Source organism: Tamandua tetradactyla, chromosome 7 (assembly GCF_023851605.1).
Source record: "Tamandua tetradactyla isolate mTamTet1 chromosome 7, mTamTet1.pri, whole genome shotgun sequence".
Classification (NCBI taxonomy): Eukaryota; Metazoa; Chordata; class Mammalia; order Pilosa; family Myrmecophagidae; genus Tamandua; species Tamandua tetradactyla.
The window spans coordinates 50,919,017-50,944,700 of NC_135333.1; the positions used below are offsets into that span (position 1 = coordinate 50,919,017).

At 35.5% G+C, this 25,684-nt stretch overlaps 1 protein-coding gene across 5 annotated transcripts in view; it reads left to right on the forward strand.

Moving 5' to 3' along the window:
- Positions 1–5,760: 5,760 nt before the first annotated feature.
- The window catches only part of UPF2 (UPF2 regulator of nonsense mediated mRNA decay), a 179,165-nt gene continuing 159,241 nt past the window's right edge, over positions 5,761–25,684 (forward strand). For 3 of the 5 annotated variants that reach the window (XM_077169427.1, XM_077169431.1, XM_077169432.1), the window contains exons 1-4: positions 5,761–5,894; positions 10,640–11,019; positions 13,676–14,455; positions 22,178–22,338. In XM_077169427.1, the coding sequence (XP_077025542.1) occupies positions 10,658–11,019; positions 13,676–14,455; positions 22,178–22,338 (1,303 nt within the window). In that variant the 5' untranslated portion in view covers positions 5,761–5,894; positions 10,640–10,657. Of the gene's footprint in view, positions 5,895–6,240; positions 6,952–9,089; positions 9,244–10,639; positions 11,020–13,675; positions 14,456–22,177; positions 22,339–25,684 lie in introns of those variants that run through there. The other 2 variants (XM_077169428.1, XM_077169429.1) reach the window with 2 other exon arrangements.

A 25,684-nucleotide genomic window follows, 5' to 3' on the forward strand; every position in this document is an offset into this window, starting at 1 on the left:
ATGATCAACCTTAGAGAGCCAAATAGCTTTTTCCTTAAGGTGGTGTATAGCCTGTTCCACTTTGCATGTTTCATTAATCCAAGTACAACAAGAAGTATTAGCAAAGACACAGATGCCACCATTACTAGCCAACAAGGAATCTAGAGCAATGTTATTGTCCATCAATATTCTTGCCAAGGAATAGTCTCAAGGAGCTGAGTCAATTGAGCTCAGTCAATCAGCTTAATCAACAGATACAAAATGAATTATTTCACTATCAGATGATTAATGTTATAATAGAGGTGTTCAGAGGCTGGGGGTAGGGACCTAAATCCCTATATATGAGTTGATGGTGATAAAGAATGGCTTCCCATGGAAATAATGCTTGAGCTAACTAGTCTGGAAGTCTCATGGGAGGGAAGGCATTCTAGCAGAACTATGTCATACAACGAGGTGAGAGGAAGTTCAGTACATCCAGATTATTTGTTTTGACTAGAATTTAGACACATGAGGAAGTAGTAGGAGGTGAGGTTAGATATTATGGCAAGAGTCATATTATAAAGGGCTCCTGCTAAGGACTGTAAGTGAGTGACTTCCAGATGGGTTGGCACATTCAGGGGTGTGCCAAGATGATGTATTTAGGCAAAAATAGTAGAAGTTCTGTTTAGATCTATTCTTATCTTATCCTTTCAATTTGGGAGTGTGTATTATGATGTGTGTAATGTATTTGTGTAGTTGTACAGATATTTTATTTTATATCTAAATAAATATATTTATTCTGCATGATTGAAGTTGGAGAGCACCTTTGCCATTGAAGGTTTTTTCTTGCAGGGGAGTAGAATGATGAGGTGTCTTTCTGAAACAACACTCTATTGGAAGTAGGCGCAAGGTTAGAAGCAATTAGGGAGAAGAATTGGAATAATAAGGTGGGCTTCAGATGGTGCATTTGGAGGTGATAGAGTTGTGGAGGAAGATAAAGTCAGGATCTTTTAAAGAGTTTTTTGAAGATCTGGTTGCTTGCACTTAAATAAGGAATAGTGAATGAGGATTGTGGCACCATTAATGTGAAGAATATTATATTCTTTAATAGTAGATGGGGTAGAGGAACAATCTTAACTTTAGTTGTGAACATTTTAGGCTTGAAGCATATGTGGAATATTTTATCACAAATGTCCCGTGACAGAGACTACAAATATTAGTCAGAAATTCAAGAATTCAGACTAATTAAATCACATAGGGTTAACTTTCTCATCACTTATCCACTAGTTTCACAAAGTATACTGAGACTGGTTGTTCTGCTGGACAAACTGAAGAGAATTATAAATTAGAATTGATAATTATATTTAAAAATCTCTGTCATTATTGGTTACAGTACCTGAGAAAATTCTTCTTTCCCCTTCTGTGGTAGTTAGATTCAGGTGTCAACTTGGCCAGGTGAAGGTGCCTAGTTCTACTGCTGCGGACATGAGCCAATGGCATGTGAACCTCATCTGTTGCTGTATCTGCAGTCGGCTAGGAGGTGTGCCTGTTGCTATGAATGATGTTTGATTTAATTGACTGGTGCTTAAATGAGAGCGCTCAACATAGCACAGCCCAAGCAGCTCAGCATACCTCATCTCAGCACTCACAGCTCAGCCCAGGCCTTTGGAGATACAGAAAGGAATCACCCCGGGGAAAGTTGTTGGAACCCAGAGGCCTGGAGAGAAGGCCAGCAGATATCGCCCTGTGCCTTCCCACGTAAGAAAGAACCTCAGATGAAAGTTAGCTGCCTTTCCACTGAAGAATTACACATTAACTAAATAAATTTCCTTTTACTGAAAGTCAATCCCTCTCTGTTGTGTTGCATTCTGGCAGCTAACAGACTAGAACACCTTTTAACCCCTTTCTTTCCTTTCTTAAATGTTTTATTTTGAAATAGAACAAATTTATAGGAGTTACAAAAATAACACAAATCCCATACAGAGAATGCCAACACACCCTACAGGCACCCCCCAAAATATAGATCCACCTATTTTACCACATTTACCATTTTCTTTCTTTCTGAACACCTGAGTGTAGGTTCACACATCATAATCCTGGATGCTTTCCTCTTTCTACATTTTCTTTGATCTCATTCATTTTTAGGGCTTTAAATATCATCTATGTTGATGCCTATAAAATTTTTATCTCTAGCCCACAATTCTAAATTCCAACTGCTCATCTGTCACATCCAATGAGGTCCTTCTAATTCTTCAGGTTTTAGGCTCAAATTTTGCATCATTAATTTTGCATTTTTCCTGACACTCTAAAGTTTCCACCTTCCCCTCTCCTCTCCATTACACTACTTGTTTATTTCCTTTCTAGCATTTATCCTACCGTTTCCCTTTTTTGTTCTTTTTACTGTCTATCTCTCTCATTAGGTCACAATCTCATTGAATGGCTTTTCATTATTTACCATGCACTTTTCTAAGCAACTTTGTAAATCTTATGATCTTTTTCTATTTTTTCAACAAACCTTTGTTTCAAAGCTTTTAAACACATTGTTTCACTTCTATTTTGGTCAAATTAATAGGCACTAGCATAGTAAAGTGGTTTTCTTTATATATATATATTTTTTTTTTAATTGGGAAATCTTCACACATACATTCCAGACATGGTGTACTATCAATGGCTCACAATATCATCACAGAGTTGTGTATTCATCACCACGATTATTTTAAGAACACTTGCATTATTCCAGAAAAAGAAATAAAAAGAAAACTCATATCATACACCTTAGCCCCCAACTGACCATTAGCATTTCCATCCACCCAATTTATTTTACCTTTTGCCCCTCATATTATTCATTTATTCTTTTATCCATATATTTGTTTATTCATCTGTCCATACCCTGGATAAAAGGAGCATCAGACACAAGGTTTTCACAATCAGTCACACTGAAAACATTACATCTTTATACAATCATCTTCAAGAATCAAGGCTACTGGAACACAGCTCAATAGTTTCAGGTACTTCCTTCTATCCACTCCAATACACCATAAACTAAAAAAGGATATCCATATAATGCATAAGAATAACCTCAAAGATAACCTCTCAACTCTGCTTGAAATCTCTCAGCCACTGAAACTTTTTGACTCATTTCTCTTTTCCCAGTAAAGTGGTTTCCAATCTTTCAGTTTTGTGACAAATTTCAATATGGTTCAGTAATAAGTGACTTCTTATTTAGAAATTCACATTTCTTTTTTAATGGACATGTCTCAAGAGGTTATTTTACAAACTGTTAAGGAGAAAGTGGGAGGAGGGAGGGAGGCGAGAGGATGAGAGAGATTGAGAGAGAGAGAGCGCATGGAAAATTTTTTGCTGGAGAGATAACATGAAGAGGTAAGCACTTATAGGAACAAGAAGCATAAAGTAGCTCAAATTAAACTAAACAAAGAGCTGATTTTTTCAAGCAAATGCTCAGTACAGCTCTACATCATATTATATTCTTTTGATGTCAGTGGATGCAAGCTATGATTACAGCAGGTGTGACTAACCCAGTGCTTCTATTTTTTTTTTTTAACTCAGGGTTTGCCCTGCCCAGTAATTGTAATCTCTGCCTCCTGTTTTTGTTGTCTTCTGTGATGCAACAACTCTTTGGTTAGACTTGCAGTAGAAAGTAGTAGAATGTAAGTCTATGTAAGTAAATAGAGTGTTTTAAATTTTCTCAGTTCTGTCAGTTTCTGCCAATTGGAGCAGGCACAAGGGAAAAGAATAGACTTTTTGGAGAATGTTCTCGAATAATGAAATATCTACAAACACTTAAATGCTTAATTCAATGTATTTTCAGAAAATAGTGAAGTTTGAATTATTATCAGATTGCAAAGCTGGCTTCTTCACAGTAGTGTGCTTCTTCCGGTTATGACTCATAACCAGTGATATCCCCATAGGAGGCTTTTGGTGGCTAGCATCTTTCTTTAGAAATAAAGTAATTGGCAGCATTTTCAGTCCATGTATAAGCTTGCATAACGGAAGTGGGATATAGTAAAGACAGCTTGGGTTTGGAGTTAGACAGACTTGAGTAGAATACTAGATATTATACCTACTAGTTTTACAATTTTGTGTAAATTACTTCATCTTTTTGTGACTCAATGTCCTTATCTATAAAATGGGGAACATAATTCCTACGTACAGGATTGTGATTTTTAATTAAATTAACAAACATAAAATAGCAAATGCTCAGTAAAAATGCCCTCCTCTTCTCTCTTTGATTTCTGTACTCCCATGATTTCCTTTCAATGACATGAATGCTGGCAGTCAGTGTGATTGAGGATGGGATGAGGAGGATTTAGACTTCATAAAGTACTCAGACATAAGGACAAAAAGGTAACTTTGAAGAGAAGTGTGGGTTACTGTTCCAAAGATGGTGTTTTGGAAGAGTCCTCTCATAACTGTGTATCAGTGGTTCAGAACAGCTGTATTACTGTCTGTCTCCTTCTTTACTACCTTTTAAATTACTCATCTATTGACGGTATTAAAAAAATTAAGTACAGGAATCTTCAACACTCAATTTGGGAGGGTAATTTACATGATAACTATAAATGGAAAGAAAACAGTAGAGGCAAATGGGTAAAGACTGAATAAAAGGGAAACTAGACGTGCCTCAAGGGTTTGAGGCTGGGAGCAGCTTCTATTACAGGCTTGGATGTCGGGTGGGGTGTCGCACGTAAACCAAGAGTTTTAGGTTAGTTCTGCACCTTTGTTTCTCTTGATCCTCACCAGCCAAAGCCAACCGGTATGAACACCCGGTAAGATCACTCAGATCACGTTGGTACAGCCTTTCTGCCACTTTTTCGGTATAAATCGGAGGTTAAAATGCCCAATTTCAGATGCTCTGTGGATAACTATTATAAAAAACTGACTTGGGTTCGCATTCGAACAAGTCACGAAACTTGCCAATTTCCTTGTTTTTTTCTTTTTTTTTTTAAAGGGAGATTTCATCCAACAACTAAGAGAGTTCATTCCATTGTAATTTTTTTACTTCCTTGCTGGAACCGGGCATTTTCTATGAACCATATGGGAAAATCCTTGGTTCTCCGCTTTGAGATCTTTTCAAATCGAACACCTAAAACCGCTTCTGGAACTCTCCCCACAGGAATTTCGTAATTACTAGGCGACTCCTAAAGCTTGACCCATTCTTAACCAATTTCTGCTCTCCTCACGAGCCACATTCTTTATCCTCTCCAGCTTCCAACTTCCTAAGTCTTCAACCTCTACTCTTGAATTAGTCCAATCAAACTTTCCTTTCTTAGACCTCTTCCTCACGTTCGCACCGGGAAACTCCCAGGAGAGTCACGTGATCACCTTGTCCTCAAAGGCGCTCCGTAATTCTTCTACTGTTCCCCGCCCCTCCGCTCCGCCCCCTCACCCAGGTGTCTGCGCCTGCGCATCTCCAGATCAGGCGCTTTCCCTTTCCTGGCGACCAATCCACTTCCTGCCTTCGGTCCTCGGAGCGCTCCGCCCCCCTACCGGGGTCCTGGATTGAGGCACTGGTAGTAGCTGCCCTATCCATTGCCTTATGAAAAAATTCGCTCGTAACGTCGAGTAGGCGTTTCGACTCATCCGCTAAGTAGTTGACAACAGCCTGAGCTGTGACTCTGGAACTTCCATTCAAAGGTAGCTCCACGGCACCGGCATGTCTGGGCAGCGGGCGGCCCGGCCGGCCTGCGTAACGGCAATGGCGCGGACAGCCTCTTCCTCCCCGCTCCCCCGCCCTGCCCCCACTCGCAGCCAGGCCGCGCTGGTGAGTGGCGGGCGGAAGGCCGGCGTGCGGAGGGAGGAGGGGTGCAGAGGGAAGGCGGGTCCTCGGCTGCGAGCTGGTGGGGGGAGGGGAGGGGAGCCCGAGCGCTGGAGTTGGTGCTGGGAAACCCGGGGCTGATGTTGACAACAGGCTCGAGGTGAGTCCCGGGGAACCCCTCCGTCTTCGCTCCAACGATCGGGCGGGAGCGGGCCGGGGGCAGAGGCCTGGACCCTCACTCCCGGGGGACCCGAGCGGCAGCTCTTATCCCAGCTCTCCGGGGGCGGGAGAAGTCAAGAGACCGTGGCTCCCGCGTCGTCCTCAGCCGCTCTCCGGGGGGTCCCCGTCTCTTACTGGGGCGGGCATGGGGGGCGGCAGAGGAGGTCCTGTCCTGCATGTCCTGGCCGGGCCTCCCGACCCGAGGCTGGGAGCTCGCCGTGTTGGGGTGAAGGTGTTTGGGGGCGTGGAGTAGAGGAGGGGAGGTTGGGGGAAGGTCTTTGGGCGCTGGGAGGGAAGCGAGGGCGACGAAGTGGGAAGAGTGCGTGTGTGGGAGGATATTGAGTAGGGAGACCAGCCCGACAGTCTTGGGTGGTGAGGGAGTGTGGGGTGAGAAGTTAGGGTTGGGGCGAGGGTGGCCCGCGAAGGTGACCGTGGGTACCCGTAGGAAAGGGAGTTGTGGCGGGGAAGCGTGTGAGGTTTAGGAATGTGGAGCAAGAGCAGGGCTTTGTGGGAGGTGTGTGTGTAGAAGGGGCTCTGGTGAATTTGGGAGGGTAGACACGGGTTTTGGGGTTTACTTTAATCACATAGACTGGTTGCTGCTCCACTTCGCCTCTATCCCAAGCCTCCGAGAACTCTCCTTAGTACTGCTGAGCCAAGGAGATGATCACAGGATATTTGGTCTCCAAGTTGGCAAAGTAGAGCCTCCGTACAGGCGTGGGGATACAGGCTGGGCTGGCCGGACCTTCAGCCCTCTTGCCCTTATAGAATTTATACATAGTAATTCAAGTAAAACTATCTTTCATCTCTCATTTATCATAGTTTTTAGGGGTTCATAAATGAACTGCTCAAAAAAATTTTTTGAGCTCCGGTGAAATTTGTAAAAACGTTGAGAGTCCTTTATTCTCAGGATGTTCTTTAAAGAAGAAAGTCAAGGACTGGGAGATAATACCTTGTGTAGTTCTGTCTTTAGAACAGTTTGAATAACATGGAATTAAAAGGTAAAACAGCATTCTCTTACTCTGAATTACTTTCAGAGCAGTCTAATTGTGATTTCATACGTAAGCCATATGGTACCTTGCAAAGATCTTTAACAGGGAAGGATCTTTCTTCCCTTTGGTGCTCTCTCTAGCATACCCCCATTGGTACCTATTTTACTAGTAGTATTTTACTTTCTCTTGGAAATTCAGAGTATGTTTAGAAAACCGAATGAAATCTACAGCCCAAGTGCTCTACCAGGAGACTGGGGAGTTAAGAAGGTGTGATTTAAAAATAAGGTTTCCTTATCAGAGCTGCCTTGAATATGATTGTACTCAGTAAAATACTTTGTAAGAGCTAATCATATTCCAGTTAAAAGATCACTAATTTTTACCTTGATTATTTTGAGATAGAATCTCTTTAAAACTACTTTTTACTTGATAAACTTGAAAAAAATACTTTAAAGTTCTTGGCTGTTTATTAAAGCACAAACTTATTAAAATAAGAAATTTTATCATTATATAAATATAATTTAATGCTCAGTTTAATTTTTTAAATTGACATAATACAAATGCATGCTGATCTGGATCATGCTGTTTGTATATTTTATTTAGTTTTTAAAATATAGTCAGGGTATACAGTGGAAAAGAGTATTCGTTAGTGAATTTTGGCCCAGCTGCTAAGCCAGCTGTGTAATATTAGGTAGGTCACTCTGCTGCTGCTACCTCAATGAGAAAATCAGAATAGGAGTAGATAAAATTGAATAGTCCGTTTAAATCTACCCATCTCTCATCTTATGATTAACTTCTCAGTGTGTTGTATGAAACAGAATCAGCATTTGAGTGCCCCCTTAATGCTAGCTACTATGATCGCAGTTTTTTATATAAGCCAAGAGCTGTCTTAAGACAGAGCAATTTCTCCGTTTTATCCTTGAAGGAATAGACCTGGAGAATTTAAGTTGCCTGTTTTCCATAGTTAAAGGGTAGCTGAGTTGGGATGCAAACCTAAAGTCTGCCTGATTTCAGAGCCATGTTCTTTTTATATGTATGCTACCTCTGTATGACTTTTAGATTTTTCTTATTTTTTGGTCGCTGAAATTTAGCGCATAATATACATTGGGTGTATGTTTGTGATATAAGGATGAAGGGATTCAAAGAAGATACCAGTATCAAAACTTACGTTCCTTATTAAGAATCTTTGTTTTATCGTGCTCTAGAGCAGGATCTATATACAGTTCGTTTTATGTAATAGGTGCTTAAATAAAAACATGTTGAATGAAGGAATACTGTAGAGAGTCACGAAAGTTTAGCAGACTCTATTGAGCTGATAAATGATGAGCCTATATGAATTTGTCAGATTCTAAGCTAGTTTCTTAATGGTTTTTAAAAAAAATTTGGTTAAGATTTTTTTTATCTTCATAAAATGTTCATTGTAAATTCTGATCCTATCTGTTGTCTGAAAATCATAGTTCCTTATAACCTGAAATGTTATTCAATGCTTCATGTCAGAAAATGCAAATTCTGTATAAACATGAATATATTTTATTTTTTTTCACAAATGTCTAAGACCCCTAAATAAAATTTTTCGTTCGGTATTGTCTTGTCCCCTTTTCAGCCAAATTTGGCAAAAGTTACAAACATAATGTAAAAACTGCTTAGCCATTATCAGGGGACTCTTTCTACTCTGAGATAATTCTATTGTTTGTCCTAGTCACGATCTATAAGCAATTCTTTCAACTCACAGTTTGCTACTCTCAGGGCTCTTGATAGCTTTTGTTAAGAATGTGGGTTCAGATTCCACCTCTGTCACTAGCTGAGGAGACCTTGATCAGGTTACTTGGTGAAGTCTCAGTTTACGCATTTGTACAGTGGGGAAGATAATACCCATCTCATGAAGGTTTTAGTATTAAATAAGTTAATGTATGTAAAATGTTTAGTACTAGTAGCAGTGAGTGGTGGCTCTTAGTGTTATCTTATTTGTTTGAAAGTTTTCTTACTTTTAGAGCATGAGATATTTTCATATGAAAGGTGGGTATTTAATTGAAGATGTATAAGAATCGATTATTACATTTCCAGATAATATATTATAAATGTTAATCTTGTCTTGGCACATAAATAAATAGTTAAATGTTTTCATGTTTTTAAAATGATTTTTTAAACAGGATAACAGCCTTTTTGTTGTTGTTCTGAGTTCCACCAATGGGGTTTACTAAAGCCTTTGGGTGTCATTGTCAAAATGAATGCATAGACCATGGAAATGGAGGAGAATAAGAGAGTTAAAGAGGAAAAGGGGAAGGACGAGGTGGCTGTGAGAAGGTACAGAGTGTGGCATGTGCCTCCAAAAATTACTTAAAGTGCTTCTACTGGCCTAGGTTGTCTTTCTGTGATAATAACATTTTATAAGAGTGCTGAAGCTGAAGTAATTTATTTGTGTGTTTATAAAATATTTATTGTTGCAGATGTTTTGTTTGCTAACCTAGTTTTTGTTTTGTAATTTAAAATCATCTAGGAATACCATGCAGATCTTTAGCTTTTAATAAAAAACTAGAAAGTTTCAGTAATCCTATACTTCTTAAATAGGATTTTCTTATATACAATGTTTTGATGATTTAGGAGTTATAACAGGGAGCACTGTCCATAAAAGAAATTATATATATAAAACAAACTAGTTTGTTCTGAGTTTAGAGAAATGTGTTTTTGGAAAAGAAAAATCCTGAATTTGCAGGGAAATACGGTTTTCTGTTCCAGTTAACTGTATGAAGCCTATAGTACAGATCAGTACTATCCAGTAGGACCAGCTGTCGTGGTGGTGATGTACTATGACTTCACCACCTGATATAGTAGCCACTCGCTGCATGTGGTGTTGAGCATTTGAAATACGGATCATGACTGAAAAACTGAATTTCAAATTTAATTTTATTTAATTTATGTTTAAATAGCCACAAGTAGCTAGTACACTGGTTTTCAGTTGGTGATTTTGACCCCTGGGGAACATTTAGCCCAAAACTTCAGTAGTGCTGAGGTTGTTTCTACTGTATTGGCAGGTGCAGAGTGGAATATATACATTTGATAACCATAATTATGATTTGTTTTTGGTAAATTACTTTTGTCTAATCTTTAATAAGATTTAAAAAATCTAGTCTTAACTGAGATAGTTAACAGTTTGTACATTTGCAAGTTTGATAATAAGATTAGAACAATGAGGTGAAATTTATGAGTACTCTGTTCTCTATTTTGGCCAGTGATTTGTAGGAGGCAAGAGCTCGTTTTTGCTCTCCTTCTCTAACTTAAATACTTCTTTTGAATATCACATGAAATAGTGAACCAGTGGGATTTAGACTGGTTTAGACTGTTCTCAGATATATACTGAAGTATTTATGATTAAATTATAGATTATTTTGGAGTTTGGTGATGGTTGAACCTGGGTGATGGTATATGGAGGTTCTTTGTGTGTGCTCTACTTTTGAATGTGTTTGAGTTTCCATAATTAAAAAGTAAAAAATGCACTTAAATATAAGCATAACTAATAATGATAGAATATGGAATGTGACCAATATATTGTTTTATCACAGAAATAGTATTCATTTTGCATGCATTTATTTAATCTCTCACCATTGCCAGGATGGATTTATGTATACTATTTAAAAAATAATGTCCCTCACTAAAAAAAAGTCACTATATCTGTAATTCTGACACCGTTTTATTCTTACAGATTGTCCTGGGTAACATAATGCCAGCTGAGCGTAAAAAGCCAGCAAGTATGGAAGAAAAAGAATCTTTACTAAACAACAAGGAAAAAGACTGCGGTGAAAGACGGCCAGTGAGCATCAGGGAGAAACCAAAAGATGATATCAAGCTTACTGCCAAGAAGGAGGTTATTAAGGTCCCTGAAGATAAAAAGAAGAAATTGGAAGAAGATAAAAGAAAAAAAGAAGACAAAGAACGCAAGAAAAAAGAAGAAGAAAAGGTGAAGGCAGAGGAAGAATTAAAGAAAAAAGAGGAAGAAGAAAAAAAGAAGCATGAAGAGGAAGAGAGAAAGAAGCTAGAAGAGCAGGCAAAACGACAGCAAGAGGAAGAAGCTGCTCAGTTGAAGTAAGAAAACTTATTTTAATTATTGATGTGAAGTAATGGAAATTTATAATATTTTTTGAGAAAACAAGTTTATTTGAAGTAAATTTTCCTGGGTATATTCCTGGGTATTTGTTAGTTTTAGAGCTTTTATTTAAATTCAATAATTGTAATAATCTTTTATTATGTTTTGAGGTCTGGGGTAATCTGGATTGTTTTTATTGAAACAAAAAAGAAGCTTTTTCATGGTATAATTAGCCATCTTTTTAAGTTGAAAATCTTTAGTTCTTAATAGTTGAATTCTTATTATGTGCCAGATATCGTATTAAGAATATCAGCATTTATCCTTAAAGCAGTAAATTTTATGATCTTCATTTTACAGATTAATAAAATGAAGCTTAAAGCAGTTAAGTAATGAGGTCACAATAAATAATATAGCTGTTAGAATTTGAGCCTGAGTTGGTTAGGTTCTAAAACCTTTGTGCTTAAGCATAATTCCATGTATTCCATTCTTAGCTTTGTTTAAATGTACTTTCAACTTTGTAAATTTGTGCAGTATAATTTAATAAACTAGTAAAAATGAGGTACTCCTCATAGGAAGAACACCAGGATAGAGCAAAAATGACTATTGTTGAATAGCATGAACTCTTTCTCTTCATAGCTATAATTTTAAAAGCTGTTTGCAAACTTCAAATTCCAGAGCTCTCTGGAACCTACTTCCTTACACAAAGTTCTTCTTTAGTACCTTTATTTTTAGTGAGGAACTGATGCCTTATGTCTGGAAGGCAGTAGGGCTAGTTTGGAAATATTCAGAAACATGATTTCTGAGAGTTTCTTATTTTATGTTTTAATTTTTTGTTTTTATTTCTCAGGAGTATTCAGTTTCACAGTAGTTTTTGCTTCCTTTCCCCTCTCATAGAAAAGAGCTTTTTTTTAAACTAACCTTTCATTGGGAAAATTTCACACATATGCGGAAACAGAGAATGGTATAATGCGCGCCACCCCCCCCCCCCCCCCCCATTCATCACCTAATCTCAACAACAGCTTTTTCCCCTGGAGTACTTTCTTTTTTTTTTGTATGCTGTATGGTGGAGGTTGCATTTCATTCTTTTTCATATTACTATTCTGTTATTGTAGCACCATTTGTTGATTTTTCGTGGTGGGTGGGCAGGGGCAGTGTATGGGCCAGGAATCCAACCTGGGTATCCCGCATGGAAGGCTAGATTTCTACCACTGAACTACCCTTGTATCCCTATCCCTTGGAGTACTTTTAAGCATTGTATTATTTCACCTGTAAATATTTCATTATGTATTTTAGATATCTTTAAAGCAGGTGAAAGTTGAGTTATTTAATGCATTTATATAATAAGAGTTATAATTTCTTAAAATGTACTCTGTTGATCCAGTATTTGTGTGTGAACGGTAGACTTGCAACTCAGATGTCTACATTCCCAGTGACAAACGTTCCTTCTCCCATAACTTTTTTTTTTCACATGGGCAGGCACTGGGAATCGAACCCGGGTCCTCTGGCATCATAGGCAAGCATTCTTGCCACTGTGCCACCGTGGCCCGCCCCTCCCATAATGTTTTAAAGCTTTTAGTGGGAAAAGTCATAAAACTCAGGGTAACTCAGGGATGATTATTATAGAAAGGTGAAAAATTAACTTTTCTATTTAAAATTAAAAATTTAAATTAAAAAAATTAATTAAAAATTAATTTAAAAAAATTTTAAATTATAATTTTAAATTATATATAATTTTTTTCTCAGGCACTTTAGTCAGATTGTCCATTTACTACTTCTGCAATTGATACTTGTTCTGTCTTTTTAGTGGTAACATATGCAGATTTATTTCTAACTATCCTTTTCAGGATAAACTGAAGACTTTTATGTGATAGTTTTCTTCTGGTTCCTTTCCGCATTTCCTAAGTCACACTTGAATTTTAAGACCCCAAACCTAGCAAGGTACTTTATTAAAGGTTTGGTTAATGCTGAGTATGGAAAAATGATACCTTATATTTTGCAACATTTTAGTGCATTCTTTCATAAGGCTTATTCCTTCATTACAGTACTGCTTTGCAGACAGTTTTTTTGTTTGTTTGCCAGTGCTTTTATCTGCTTTACATTTTACATCCTTCCCAGATATATTATTTTGTATTTTTAGTGTTAAGCATCATGCAGTTTATGCATTTAGGTTTTTGTCATAATTGCTCCTTAATAATTTATCTATCATTCATCCATCCATCCCATCCATCCTATCTATCCTATCTGTCAGAACCTATCCTATCTGTCTATCCTATCTGTCAGAACCATATGAGAGTAAGTTGCAGACTTGTGGTGTTTTAGCCCTAAATACTTTAGAGGGCATGTCTTAAGAAAAAGGACATTCTCTTATAACCACTGTAATCAAAATCAGGAAATTTAACAATGTCAGAATAATTTTTAGCTTTTCACAATTCTTTGCTTTACTATATATGGAATTAGCAACATACTGAATATTGAGTCATTAATAATAAAAAAATGTTTTCAGAAGTAGAATAAGGGCCTTTTGCATCTTATTTCTCTTGGATTGTAATTCTTATATGATTACTTTTTTATTGGCTTTCACTCTTCTGGGATTTGTCAATGATGCTTCACAATATACAAGGTATTTTATTATTTATTTGTTTGTTTTTAATATAGAGAAAAAGAAGAATCTCTTCAGCTACATCAGGAAGCTTGGGAACGACATCAGTTAAGGAAGGAACTTCGTAGCAAAAACCAAAATGCTCCAGACAACCGACCGGAGGAAAATTTCTTTAGCCGACTAGATTCAAGTTTGAAGAAAAATACTGCTTTTGTCAAGAAACTAAAAACTATTACAGAACAACAGAGAGACTCCTTGTCCCATGATTTTAATGGCCTAAATTTAAGCAAATACATTGCAGAAGCTGTAGCTTCTATTGTGGAAGCAAAGCTAAAAATATCTGATGTGAATTGTGCTGTGCACTTATGCTCTCTCTTTCACCAGCGCTATGCTGACTTTGCCCCATCACTTCTTCAGGTCTGGAAAAAGCATTTTGAAGCAAGGAAAGAGGAGAAAACTCCTAACATTACCAAGTTAAGAACTGATTTGCGTTTCATTGCAGAATTGACAATAGTTGGGATTTTCACTGACAAGGAAGGTCTTTCCTTAATCTATGAACAGCTAAAAAATATTATTAATGCTGATCGTGAATCCCATACTCATGTTTCTGTGGTGATTAGTTTTTGTCGACATTGTGGAGATGATATTGCTGGACTTGTACCAAGGAAAGTAAAGGGTGCTGCAGAGAAGTTTAATTTGAGTTTTCCTCCTAGTGAGATAATTAGTCCAGAGAAACAACAACCTTTCCAGAATCTTTTAAAAGAGTACTTTACGTCTTTGACCAAACACCTGAAAAGGGACCACAGGGAGCTACAGAATACTGAGAGACAAAACAGGTGATTTTCAAATGTTTCTCAGAGTTGAGAATTTATTTTGGAGCTCATACTTAAAAAATTTTAAAGTCTTCATGCCACTGAAAGAACTTATGGAAAAGGGCTCATTGCAGGTGATTTCTTAACATTCCAGGAAATTTTCAAAGTGTAACAGCTTAAGTACTCATGTTTAAATGTGAGACCGCAATAGATTTTGTTCTGATTTTAAAGGGAACCTTGCAGATATCTGGTAATGTTTCCTGTGTGAATGTGTTTTCTTTCTGTCGTTTTAAAGACTCTTTAATATTGAGGGGTAAATTCTTTTTCTTCCACTTTTACTTACCTGCTGTTATTTTCCTGTGTTTTGATGTTCCCTCTCTATTGCAAGTTTATTTTCATTGTTTTGTATTTCAGTTTATTGATGACACTGTTGATACTTCCCCTTTTTAAGAAAATGAGGCTTAGTGGTATTTCAGAGCAGAATTTTGGAAAATTGTGCACAAAATTAGTTCTGACAAAATTTCTTAAATTGTAAAGTGCATTTAAAAGAGTCATATTCTTGGGAACATCCATTTAAAATTCTGAAAGACTAATGTACTGTACCTGTAGTAATTGGTGGAGACTTGACTTATGGGTGGGCTCAGTGAATCAACAAGCTAGAAGTCTGTGGGCATTAGGTTAGCTTTTATGGGAGGGTGGATTTGAAGATGGATTGAAGGGGTTGCAGGAGACAACAGCAATAGCATTGACTGAGTTGTTTCCAACAATTAAATTGCATGGTTGAGAATCTGAAATTACTGTTGACCAGGAATTAATATGGGGGAGTACCCTTCTCTGTTCTCATGTCTGCAGAGGGTGGGAGTGGGGCACTAATTTAAGCTGCTATCCCGAAAGGTGATTGATTTAACAAAGAGAGAAGACAATAGTGAATGCAATAATAGTGACTGTGAGAAGTACAATTAGGACAGGTCAAGGTAGGTGAAGAGACTGCATGGCAGACTTTGATGGCTGAAGGTCATTCAGAGGTCAGAACTTAAGATAGTAGTTGCATTCATCAGTAATTTTTTTAAAGAATTACCTTATTCTCTGCTGTCAAATAGTAGAGCTATTTTAAACTTTGAAAAGGAAACTTCAAAATGTATTTATATAGTCACTAATAGAGTAATTGATTAAAAATAAATATGGCGGTCCTTTATTAATAATTCTCACATTGTTAAGGTTTCTTAATTAATATAATAGTGCTTTGTCATTTTCATACTATTTTTCCCATACATTCAGTATACCTACTATATCACAATTGCTACTGCAAACAGGCTGTTTTTATTGACTACTTTAATGGTTTTGTGTGTGTGTTTTCCTTGCTTTTGAATTGGCATTACAGAACCTTAGAGGTTTACAGAACCTACAATGATTTAACCCGATCACCCTTTTAATGCTGTATTCTACTTTACAGATTATCTGACACATAAAGTTATACATCCTCTGGGTACCTCCCAAAGGGACCCAGTGCTCTTTGATCCATTCTAATGTTGTACACACCCATTTGCTAGGAATTCTTATATGAAGCTAAATTTTTTTTTTTTTTGCATGGGCAGGCACCGGGAATCGAACCCGGGTCTCCGGCATGGCAGACAAGAACTCTGCCATTGAGCCACCATGGCCAGCCCTCAAGCTTAAATTTTAACTCTCCATAAATGGTCCCCTTTTTTTTCTGTTATGGTGTTGATTAAAGCTGTTCAGAATGGGGTTCCATGAGCTGTTTACCTGTTCGCAATGAATTAAGTATGGAAATTGAGACTTAAACATTTGGAAGTTTTTATAACTATTTTACATCACCATGATATTGTTTTATTTTACAGAAGTATCTCCAGCGAATGGAGGAAAAAAATTGTTCATTTTCTGTGGATAGTTTAAGAAGCACTGGCATAGAACATGTCTCTTTTATTCCCGTGACAATGCCTCAGATATTTGCAGACTGCCAAGATGTTTCCCTTTTGTCTTCTCCAGGCTAAAAATCTCCATTTCTTTCGGTTCATGCTGTGGTTTTCAGACACTTCACTATCCTTGAGCACATTTATTTGGGATGCATTCTTTTTTGTGACCTAAAATTGCGTTAGCTTTCATAGCTGCTGTTTGATTCTTTTGACTTATTAGGCTTATCCTTACCTAAAAGTCTTATTTCTCAAGTGAACTGCTGTCAAGCCAGTTTATCTTTGCCTTAAACTAGTAAAATGATTTTTTAAACCTAAATATACTTGTTTATCTCTTTAAACTTTATTTGGATTTTTTGGCATATTGCCTTAGCTTAATAATAGTTTTGGATATTGATTATATATATATTAATTATACTTATCATCTGGTTACATTCAGTTTTCATCAGCAAGGCTTCTGTATTTTTATTATTGAAGTCATTGATAAAAATTCTGAAAAGAATTTAATGTTAAGGGCCTAGCTTTGTGGCCTTTCCCTGGAAACATTCATCCATTTAGATACAGAAATATTAATCTCTGGTTATTGGAGAAGATTATTTTCTTAATATAAACTTACCGTAGCATTGTATCAGTTATTTTATCATGAAAGACCTTGTCCTCTAAGAAGTAATAGTTTGAGGGACATGAAAATCTTAATCCCATTATAAAACTAACTGGCATTAAGTCTAATAAATCACTCAAACCTAGGATGGCTTTAACTAGTGAGGATGTAAATATCTGACTGAGCAAAACAGACATGAGGAATGAATGAGTACAGAATCTCTCTCTGGCCTACTGGTAGTCTCCTCACCTCATAAGAAGACAGTACAATTTACTGATAAAATGGCCATTTTTCTAGAGGTTTCTCCTTCCCCAGTCATTATCCAGTTGTGTTGAGGTTTTTCACATATAGAAATAAATCATGGACAATAGTTTTACTCATTTAAGGTTTCTCTTATGCTTGTTGTCAGAAATCTAAGTGCCAAGCTAGCTGATATTTAAGATTCATGTAGTTAAATTTAAGTCTTTATTCAACACATCGATAATGATGATTTTTAAAAAGGCAGTGTATTATTTTCAGTCTAGTAGTCCTAAATGCTTGTCATTTTAATTAACTTGGGAGATAGCACTGTTCTTTGAGAATGTGAAGTCTTAGTCTATACTTAAGAATTCATTTGACCAGGTTTTTAAAACGGCTGAGTTAAAATCTTGTGCTTTTTTTTTAAAAGACACAAATGAATGAAGGCAGCAATCGAATAAGACCCAAGGAGTTCTCTTCTGATGTTATCAGGGCCTTTATTATAGATATTAGATAGCTAGTACTGTTTGTAAGCCCCTGGGGGAGTCCCAGTTATAAGCAAGCGATACAACTGACCCTAGGGTAGGTTGGATTCTAATAAATTTGAATCTGTGAGCTTTTTTTAATTTAAAATATGTTTTTTTCAAAATCGTATTTTGGTTAAGTAACTTTTAACCACTCTTGATCTGGGGAGTTATAATTAATATTTACACATTTAAAAATATCTAGTAATATTTGGCAGTTTAGAATTACAACTTTACTCCCTCTGTTAGTTTTGCCTTTATCTTATTGTATTCGGTGCTCTTTATACTTTGAAATGCTTCATACTTTGAGATTCTGTGCGCATAAAGCTGCTTAGTACTTTTTTATATGAAAATTGGTGGAAGAATTTATTTTTATTGAATATAATTTAATATTAACTATGTTAACAGAATTTTTTCATGCAGTATGGTAAAATCTTACAAATTCAGGAGTTGTCAGAATTCTTGCTTAATATCCTGAAGTGTCTTAATTCCTTTTTATCCTCCCTAATTGGTGGGCATGGTGGCAAGTTTCTCTTTTCACCACTTGTGAGTTATGATTCATGATTGCATGCTCAGTCCAACAGCTGTTAAGTGATTTGATTTAAAATTTAGTAAAAAAAAAAATGTAAGTAGAATGCAGGCTTGTTTTTTTCCTCCATTATTTGTAAAATCAGAAAGGTTTCTTTTAATGTGAATTCACGAGGTAATGTTTTACTGGTGTTGAAGTTTTAAAAAGATTAGCTTAAAATTAGTGTTGCTTTTGCTTTCACTTTTCCTTCCAACTAAGTTGTATGTTACCTTGCAGGTAGGTAGTTTGATAAGTTGTATAGTATTTAAGCATATTGATACGCTGTAAACCTTAGACTTATAGAGGTATTAACAATTTTTAATAAGTGCTTTAAAATTGTTACTTCTTCCTGATATTCTCTAATTCTGTTTAAATGATGTTGATATCATAGTTTTAAAATAAATATTTGTTGAATGAGAACAATTATGCTTAACTATCTTTTAGTATCTTTTTATAAGATTATAAGACATCTGTAACTAAATTAATTTTAAAATGAAACCAAAAGAAAATTTAAGGTAATCCTAAAGCAAATTTTAGTGAAAACTTGACAATGCTAATGGAAATGAAAAGTAAAACCCAGTAGTTTTTGTGGAGTTTTCTTCTTGATTATTTTTCTAAGATTTTGCCCAGGTGTTCTGTGTTGTTTTGCATAACTATACAAAGTCAAAGCTGAAACGGGTTTTCTGTTTTTTTTGTTTGTTTGTGTGTTTGTTTTTTCAAGGTTTTTTGTTTGTTGTTTTACCTTGGCTAGTTGCAGATCATTATAATACTTGACATTGAATGTCTTGCCTTTTCTCCAGTGGGTTTTGGCAATTTTTTTCCTCCTGAAAATATCTCTTTACATTTATATAGTGCCATCACATGCATGCATGATCTTAACTGATATTCCCCCTACCCCTGAAAGGAATAATTAACTGTATTTTTAAGGTGATGGAAAAGATTCAGCGAGTAAGGGCTTGTCCAGTATAACTTGGATAGCAAGTCAGCTTTTCCCCCAAGTGTCCAAGGCTCTTTTCTCCTTACCTGTACGTTTCACATCTTATACCTGCCATTATCTGCATTTAGTGCTTGTATTATTTTTAAAGTGCTTATTAAGCTCTTTAGTCACTAGTATTTAGGAAGTCAAATTCCAACAAAACAGGGGCCAAAAAGAAAATGTAATCCTCTTGATCTCGGAAGGCTTTCTTAGATATATATATATATATATATTGTATTTGAGAGACATTCTAATTACAATATAAGACAAAGTGGCTGATTTTATTTTAACTTGAAAGGCAGCATAGTCCACTAATTAGGAGCATGGACTCTGGAGCTCGACTGTTTGGGATCAGATCTTAGACTGCTGTTTTCTCATACCTTAAGTGGGGGCAAATTACCTGCCCACTCTGTGCTTCAAGTTCTTCATCTGTAAAACTGGGACATCAGTGGTTCTCTACCTCTAAGATAAATACGAGGATGAAATGAATTCCTGTGTGTAAAAGCACTTAACATCAGTATCTGGCACAATACTGTTCAAAAAATGTTAGTTATTACTGTTTTGCTTGTTAACCCTTTTGGAGGACTTCAGTGAGAATTTATCTTATGATTTTTGAAAATTGGTGTAGTCAGGTAAACTGTTAAACTTAAATAGCTTGCTTAAAATTTTATTTTTTTGAACGCTATGAAAAATAAAATGTAAAATAAAAGAATAGCAAGAAAGTCAATAACAATACAAATCAAAAAAGGAAAAAACAAATACATCTTTTATACTAGAACTTTTTAGGAAGTTTTACAGTATTAGTAATAGAAAAATCACTCTAAAAATCAAAGATTGGTATATCTTAAGATTACTTCCAGGTAGTGATACCATGTATATTGGGTGAAGGAGGTCTTCTCTGTTGTATTTTTATCTAATATATATGCCTGGGAATCACGTTTGTTACATCACTGATTTTTCACACTTGTAAAATTGTGCCAGAACTTTCCTGTTGTTCGATGATATGAGAAGGTCATTAGTTTGTAAAACATGTAGACCCACTTCATCTGTTTATGGCAGGGATTAGCAAAACACGGCCTGTGGGCCAATCTGGCCCCGCTAGTTTTTGTAGCCATTGAGCTAAGAATGATTTTTACCTTTTTTAAATGGTTGGGGAAAAAATATTTTGTGACATAATAATTATACAAAATGTGAATTTCATTGTTCGTAAATAAAGATTTATTGGAACATAGTCACATTCATTTGTTTACCTTTTGTCTGTGGCTGCTTTCGTGCTCTGTATTGGCAAGATTGCAGTGTTGTAACAAAGACCTTTTGGCCTGCAAATCTTAAGATACTTACTTTCTACCTTTTACAGAAAAAGTTTTGCTGGCCTCTGATTTTTGGCATTCTTAAAAGAATTGCTGCAGTTCAGCTTTACTTTATGTGATACATTTGTTTCTGCAAAGATTGTGCTTAAAATGATACGTGATAAAATCTATCTTTAGTTTGATTTTGCGTATTTTTTAGTGATATAGTCCCATGAAGTTCACATGAAAAGATTTGGTGACATTTTTGTTATAACACTGTTGTAAAAGTATGTTATTCTGCTCATATGTGCTGTCTGATGCTTATTTATTATTTAATTTTTGTGGCTTTTTTAACCTAAAAAATCAATTCTATTAGTTCTAGCAAGCTCATCCAAAGTAATTGTTTCTTTTAGTGTGAATATTTTTAAATGCTTTGAGTTTTTTAATTTTTAAAAATTTATGAAAGTTGACTGTGAAAGAAACTTTTTTTGTATTTAAATGATTGGATTTCATGAATAATAACTGATGTATGCATTTATCTATCTTGTGCTTGTAATGGGAAACTGATATTCCTAAAACAGTTTTATATTTGTAATGTTATAGTATGTAGAAAAAAGTTTTTGTGGTTGGGGACAGGGTTAAGATGGGAAAGTTTGGAAATAGTTCCTGTGTGTAATAATATATGATATAAGTGCTGAAGATTAAGTGTAGGCATAGTTTTCTACATTATTCTCTGTAACTTTTAATATAGATGTTACAAAAAAAAACCTCATCTTCATTGTTCATAACAAAACTCCAATGACGAGTAATAAAAGAATTTGTAAATACTGCTTTTGAAAATGACTTAATTAAAAGTTATAATGTATTTTCATTATAGTTTATAAATTTAAAATGTTACACTACCACATAAATATTTACTATTGAGAAAATGGATTCAGCTAGAGAAGTCTCAACCATCTATACTAATATAGTAAGATTTTCCACTATGCATTTTCAGTAGTTTTACCTATGTAATTATGGGTGGTTTATCAGTGTATTGATTGCGTGGTAGAAGAGTAAGTTATATCCTCTTCTCAGGTGACCTGGTCTTGAGTAAGTTGATTGCTCAGTAAATATTTGCTAAATGGGTAAATATCCCATCCTTGCATGGTGAATTGAGAATTTACTATATGAAAAATGTGGGCTCTTTCAAAAGATAATCTTGATTCACATCATTGTGGAAGTTTAAGGATAACAAACTCTAATGTTTTGAAAAATATTATTTAGTTACCTTAGATAGTTTTGGTAACTGTCTGAAGGGAGTGTGGGTTCTATGAAAATACTAAATCATTAAAAAATTTTTAATTATTTGGTGGTGTATTGCTAAGTATTACAGTATTTCTGTATTCATAATTATCATGCTTCATATTCTTTCAGGAACTAATGTTAAAATTTAACTGCTTAGGTGAATTTGGTTACAAACTCTAATTTTCAGATACATCTTCAAAATATTAGGTAATAAAAATAAGTAAAATTTGTATTATGTGTGATAAAGTCAAATTTTGTGAAATCACCAATTTAACAATAAATGATTAAATTATTTCAGTAAGATTGTCAGATTATTTCATCCTCTGTTTGCAGGCGTATTCTCCATTCTAAAGGGGAACTAAGCGAAGATAGACATAAACAGTATGAGGAATTTGCTATGTCTTATCAGAAGCTGCTAGCAAATTCTCAATCCTTAGCAGACCTTTTGGATGAAAATATGCCAGATCTTCCTCAAGATAAACCAACACCTGAAGGTAAGATAGCCCTAAAAACAAATCGTTACATTTTTATAAGCACTATTACCTAACTTTAAGTTTGTCAGATGTTTGTTATTGAAAATTTTTTCTTAAAAATGCCTTCAAATTTAACTTTAGAAATAGTATTAAGGCCTAATAATAAACCTTGAAAGGATACTTGAAATGGTCCCCTGAATGAAAAAGCCCTAACTTCGAGAATAATAATCAACTTAAATGATAACATGATTAGTTCCTTCAGGTTCTTCTGTAATAAATATCCTTGGGATTATAGAAAGATTTTACTTCATTTGTCGATTAAGTAGTTAGAAGATGGATTGGACCTTAGTGATTCTAACATATCTGTATTTATCCTTATTTTTAATCTAATTGAATGATAGTTTATCTTAAGGCATTTAGAACTAAAGCTTTCTTACTGTTTTGTAGATGAATTTTTTTTTTAATCATTTTGTGAGATGAGTTGTTTTCCTTATCGTTTCAAAGATATTTTAAGCTTGCTTTCTGATTATCCTTCTAAACAGGGCTTCTAATTTTTTATTTTGCCTCATCACAACAACTACTTGATCAAATGATTATAGTTATGTTTGCTGGATAAATGTTTGTTAAAGAAACTTAAAATTGTCTAATGACCCTATTTATGCAAAAATCTTACAGGTGAAGTATTTTGTGAATTGTTGTTTAATAATATAGAAAAGTATATTGTATTATATATATCCTCTATAAGAAGTATCTATTGTACACTGTTTCTACATTTATTTTATTTTACTTATATATAATCATGTACATAATTTCCACCATTTTAGTATCTTTTGATCAGTAAATCTCAAAATTTTTTCTGCCACAGAGTGTGTGCTTTGGTTGAACTTGTCTTGTTCCTGATCACAGGGGAAGAGCTTCAGTCTTTCACCTTTGAATATGGTAGCTATGGGTTTTTCATAAGTCCCCTTTATCATGTGAGGGATTTTTGCTTTTATATACATTTTCTTGTATGTATTTTTTTAATAAAAAATTTTAAAAATTAGACTTGTAGGTTTACAGAAAAATCATGCAGGAAGTACAGAATTTCCATATTAGTCTCTCCTACACAAACTGAATATCCTATTATTAACATTTTACATTAGTGTGGTACATTTGTTACAATTAATGAACCAATATTATTAAAATTATACTATTAACTCTAGTCCATACCTTGCATTGGAGTTCACTGTTTGTGTTGTGTACTCCTATGGTTTTAAAAATTTTTATTTTGGTTATATATACAATCTAAAATTTCCCCTTTGAGCATATTCAAATATATTATGCAGTGTGTTAATTATATTCACAATGTTGTGCTATCATTACCACCATCAATTACCAAAATTTTTCCATCACCCAAACAGAAACTTTGTACCAATTAAGCATTAATTTTCCATTCCCTATTCCCATCTCGGCCCCTGGTGTTCTGATTTTTCCACCATCACCTGTATGCTAATTTATGACTATGAATTTACATATTCTAATTATTTAATGTAAGTGACATCAAACAATATTTGTCCTTTGGTGTCTGGCTTGTTTCATTCAACATTATGTCTTCACGTTCATCCATGTTGGAGCATATATTAAAACTTCATTCCTTTTTACAGCTGAATAATAACCATTGTATGTATATACTACATTTTATTTATCCATTCATCTGTTGATGGACACTTGGGTTGGTTCCATCATTTGGTTATTATGAATAATGCTGCTATGGACATTGATGTGTAACTGTCTCTTTGAAGTTCTTATAATTCTTTTGGGTATATACCTAGCATTGGGATTGTCGGGTCATGTGGGAATTCTAGAATTAGCTTTCTGAGGACCCACCAAACTGTACTCCATAGTGGCTATATCATTTTACATTCCCACCAACAGTGAATGAGTATTCCTATTTTTCCAAATTCTCTTCTACACTTGTTATTTTCTTTTTTTAACAATAGCCATTCTAGTGGGTGTGAAATGACATCTCATTAAAAAAATTTTTTCCTACTTTTTTGAACGTTTTTTATTTTTAAATAAAGCATATATACAAAAAAGAAAGAAAAAGCAATGATTTTCAAAGTATATGTCAACAAGTAGTTACGGAACAGATTTCAGAGTTTGTCATGGGTTATCATTCCACTATTTCAGATTTTTCCTTCTAGCTATTCCAAAACACTGGAGGCTAGAAGAAATTTTTTTTTCATTTTTGTGAAAAATGATATATACAAAAACAATAAATGTAAAAGCACATTGCGGCAATTAGTTGTAGAACAGATTTCAGAGTTTGGTATGGGTTATGATTCCACAATTTTAGGTTTTTCCTTCTAGCTGGTCTAAGATACTGGAGACTAAAAGAAATATCCATGTAATGACTCAGCCATCATACTTGTTCCTTCTCTTTTTAACTCTACCATCACTGATCTTTCTCCCACTCTTTAGGATATTTGGGCCATGCCCATTCTAACTTTTTCACATTGGAAGGGGCTGTCGATAATATGGAATAGGGGATTGAACTAGTTGATGTTCTGGAGATGCTGATCCCTCTGCATTTCAGGACTTATCTGGTCCAGGGATCCATCTGAAGGTTGTAGGTTTCTGGAAAGTTACTCTAGTGCCTGGAACCTTTGCAGAATCTATGTCTTAGGTGTTCTTTAGGATCGGCAGGAATGGTTTTGGTTGGAGTTTAGCAAGTTATGGTAGATAACAATGTCTGAAGCTTGTGTAAGAGTGACCTCCAGAGTAGCCTCTTGACTCTTTAACTCTCTCAGCCACTGATACCTTATCTGTTACACTAATTTTCCCCCTTTTAGGATGGCATTGTTGATCCCACAGTTCCAGGCCGAATTCATCTCTGAGAGTCATCTCCCATGCCACCAGGGAAGCTTCCACCCCTGGATGACATGTCCCATGTAGAGGGGAGGATAATGATTTCACTTGCAGAATTGGGCTTAGAGAGAGAGAGAGAAGCCACATTTGAGCAGCAAAAAAGGTCCTCCAGAAGTAACTCTTAGGCATACTTATACGTAGGCTAAGCTTCTCTGCTATGAACATAAGCTTCACAAGAGCAAACCTCAAGATGAAGGGCTTGCCTATTGATTTGGGTGTACATAATGTTTGACACAGTATCAGGGGTTTCCCCAGTGGTAAATTTTTCAAGTTCCTTATTTTTACTCCCATCCCTCAAGGGACTTTGCCAATACTTTTGGATTATCTGCTTAATATACTCTGGGATGTATCCGAGCATTACATTAAGCTATACAGGATTAAAGGTCCTCTTCCTCATTCTGGGCACCCTGTGTTTGGATTGTTTAAATGATCTGTCCAGACAGGTTGAGTTAGATTATGT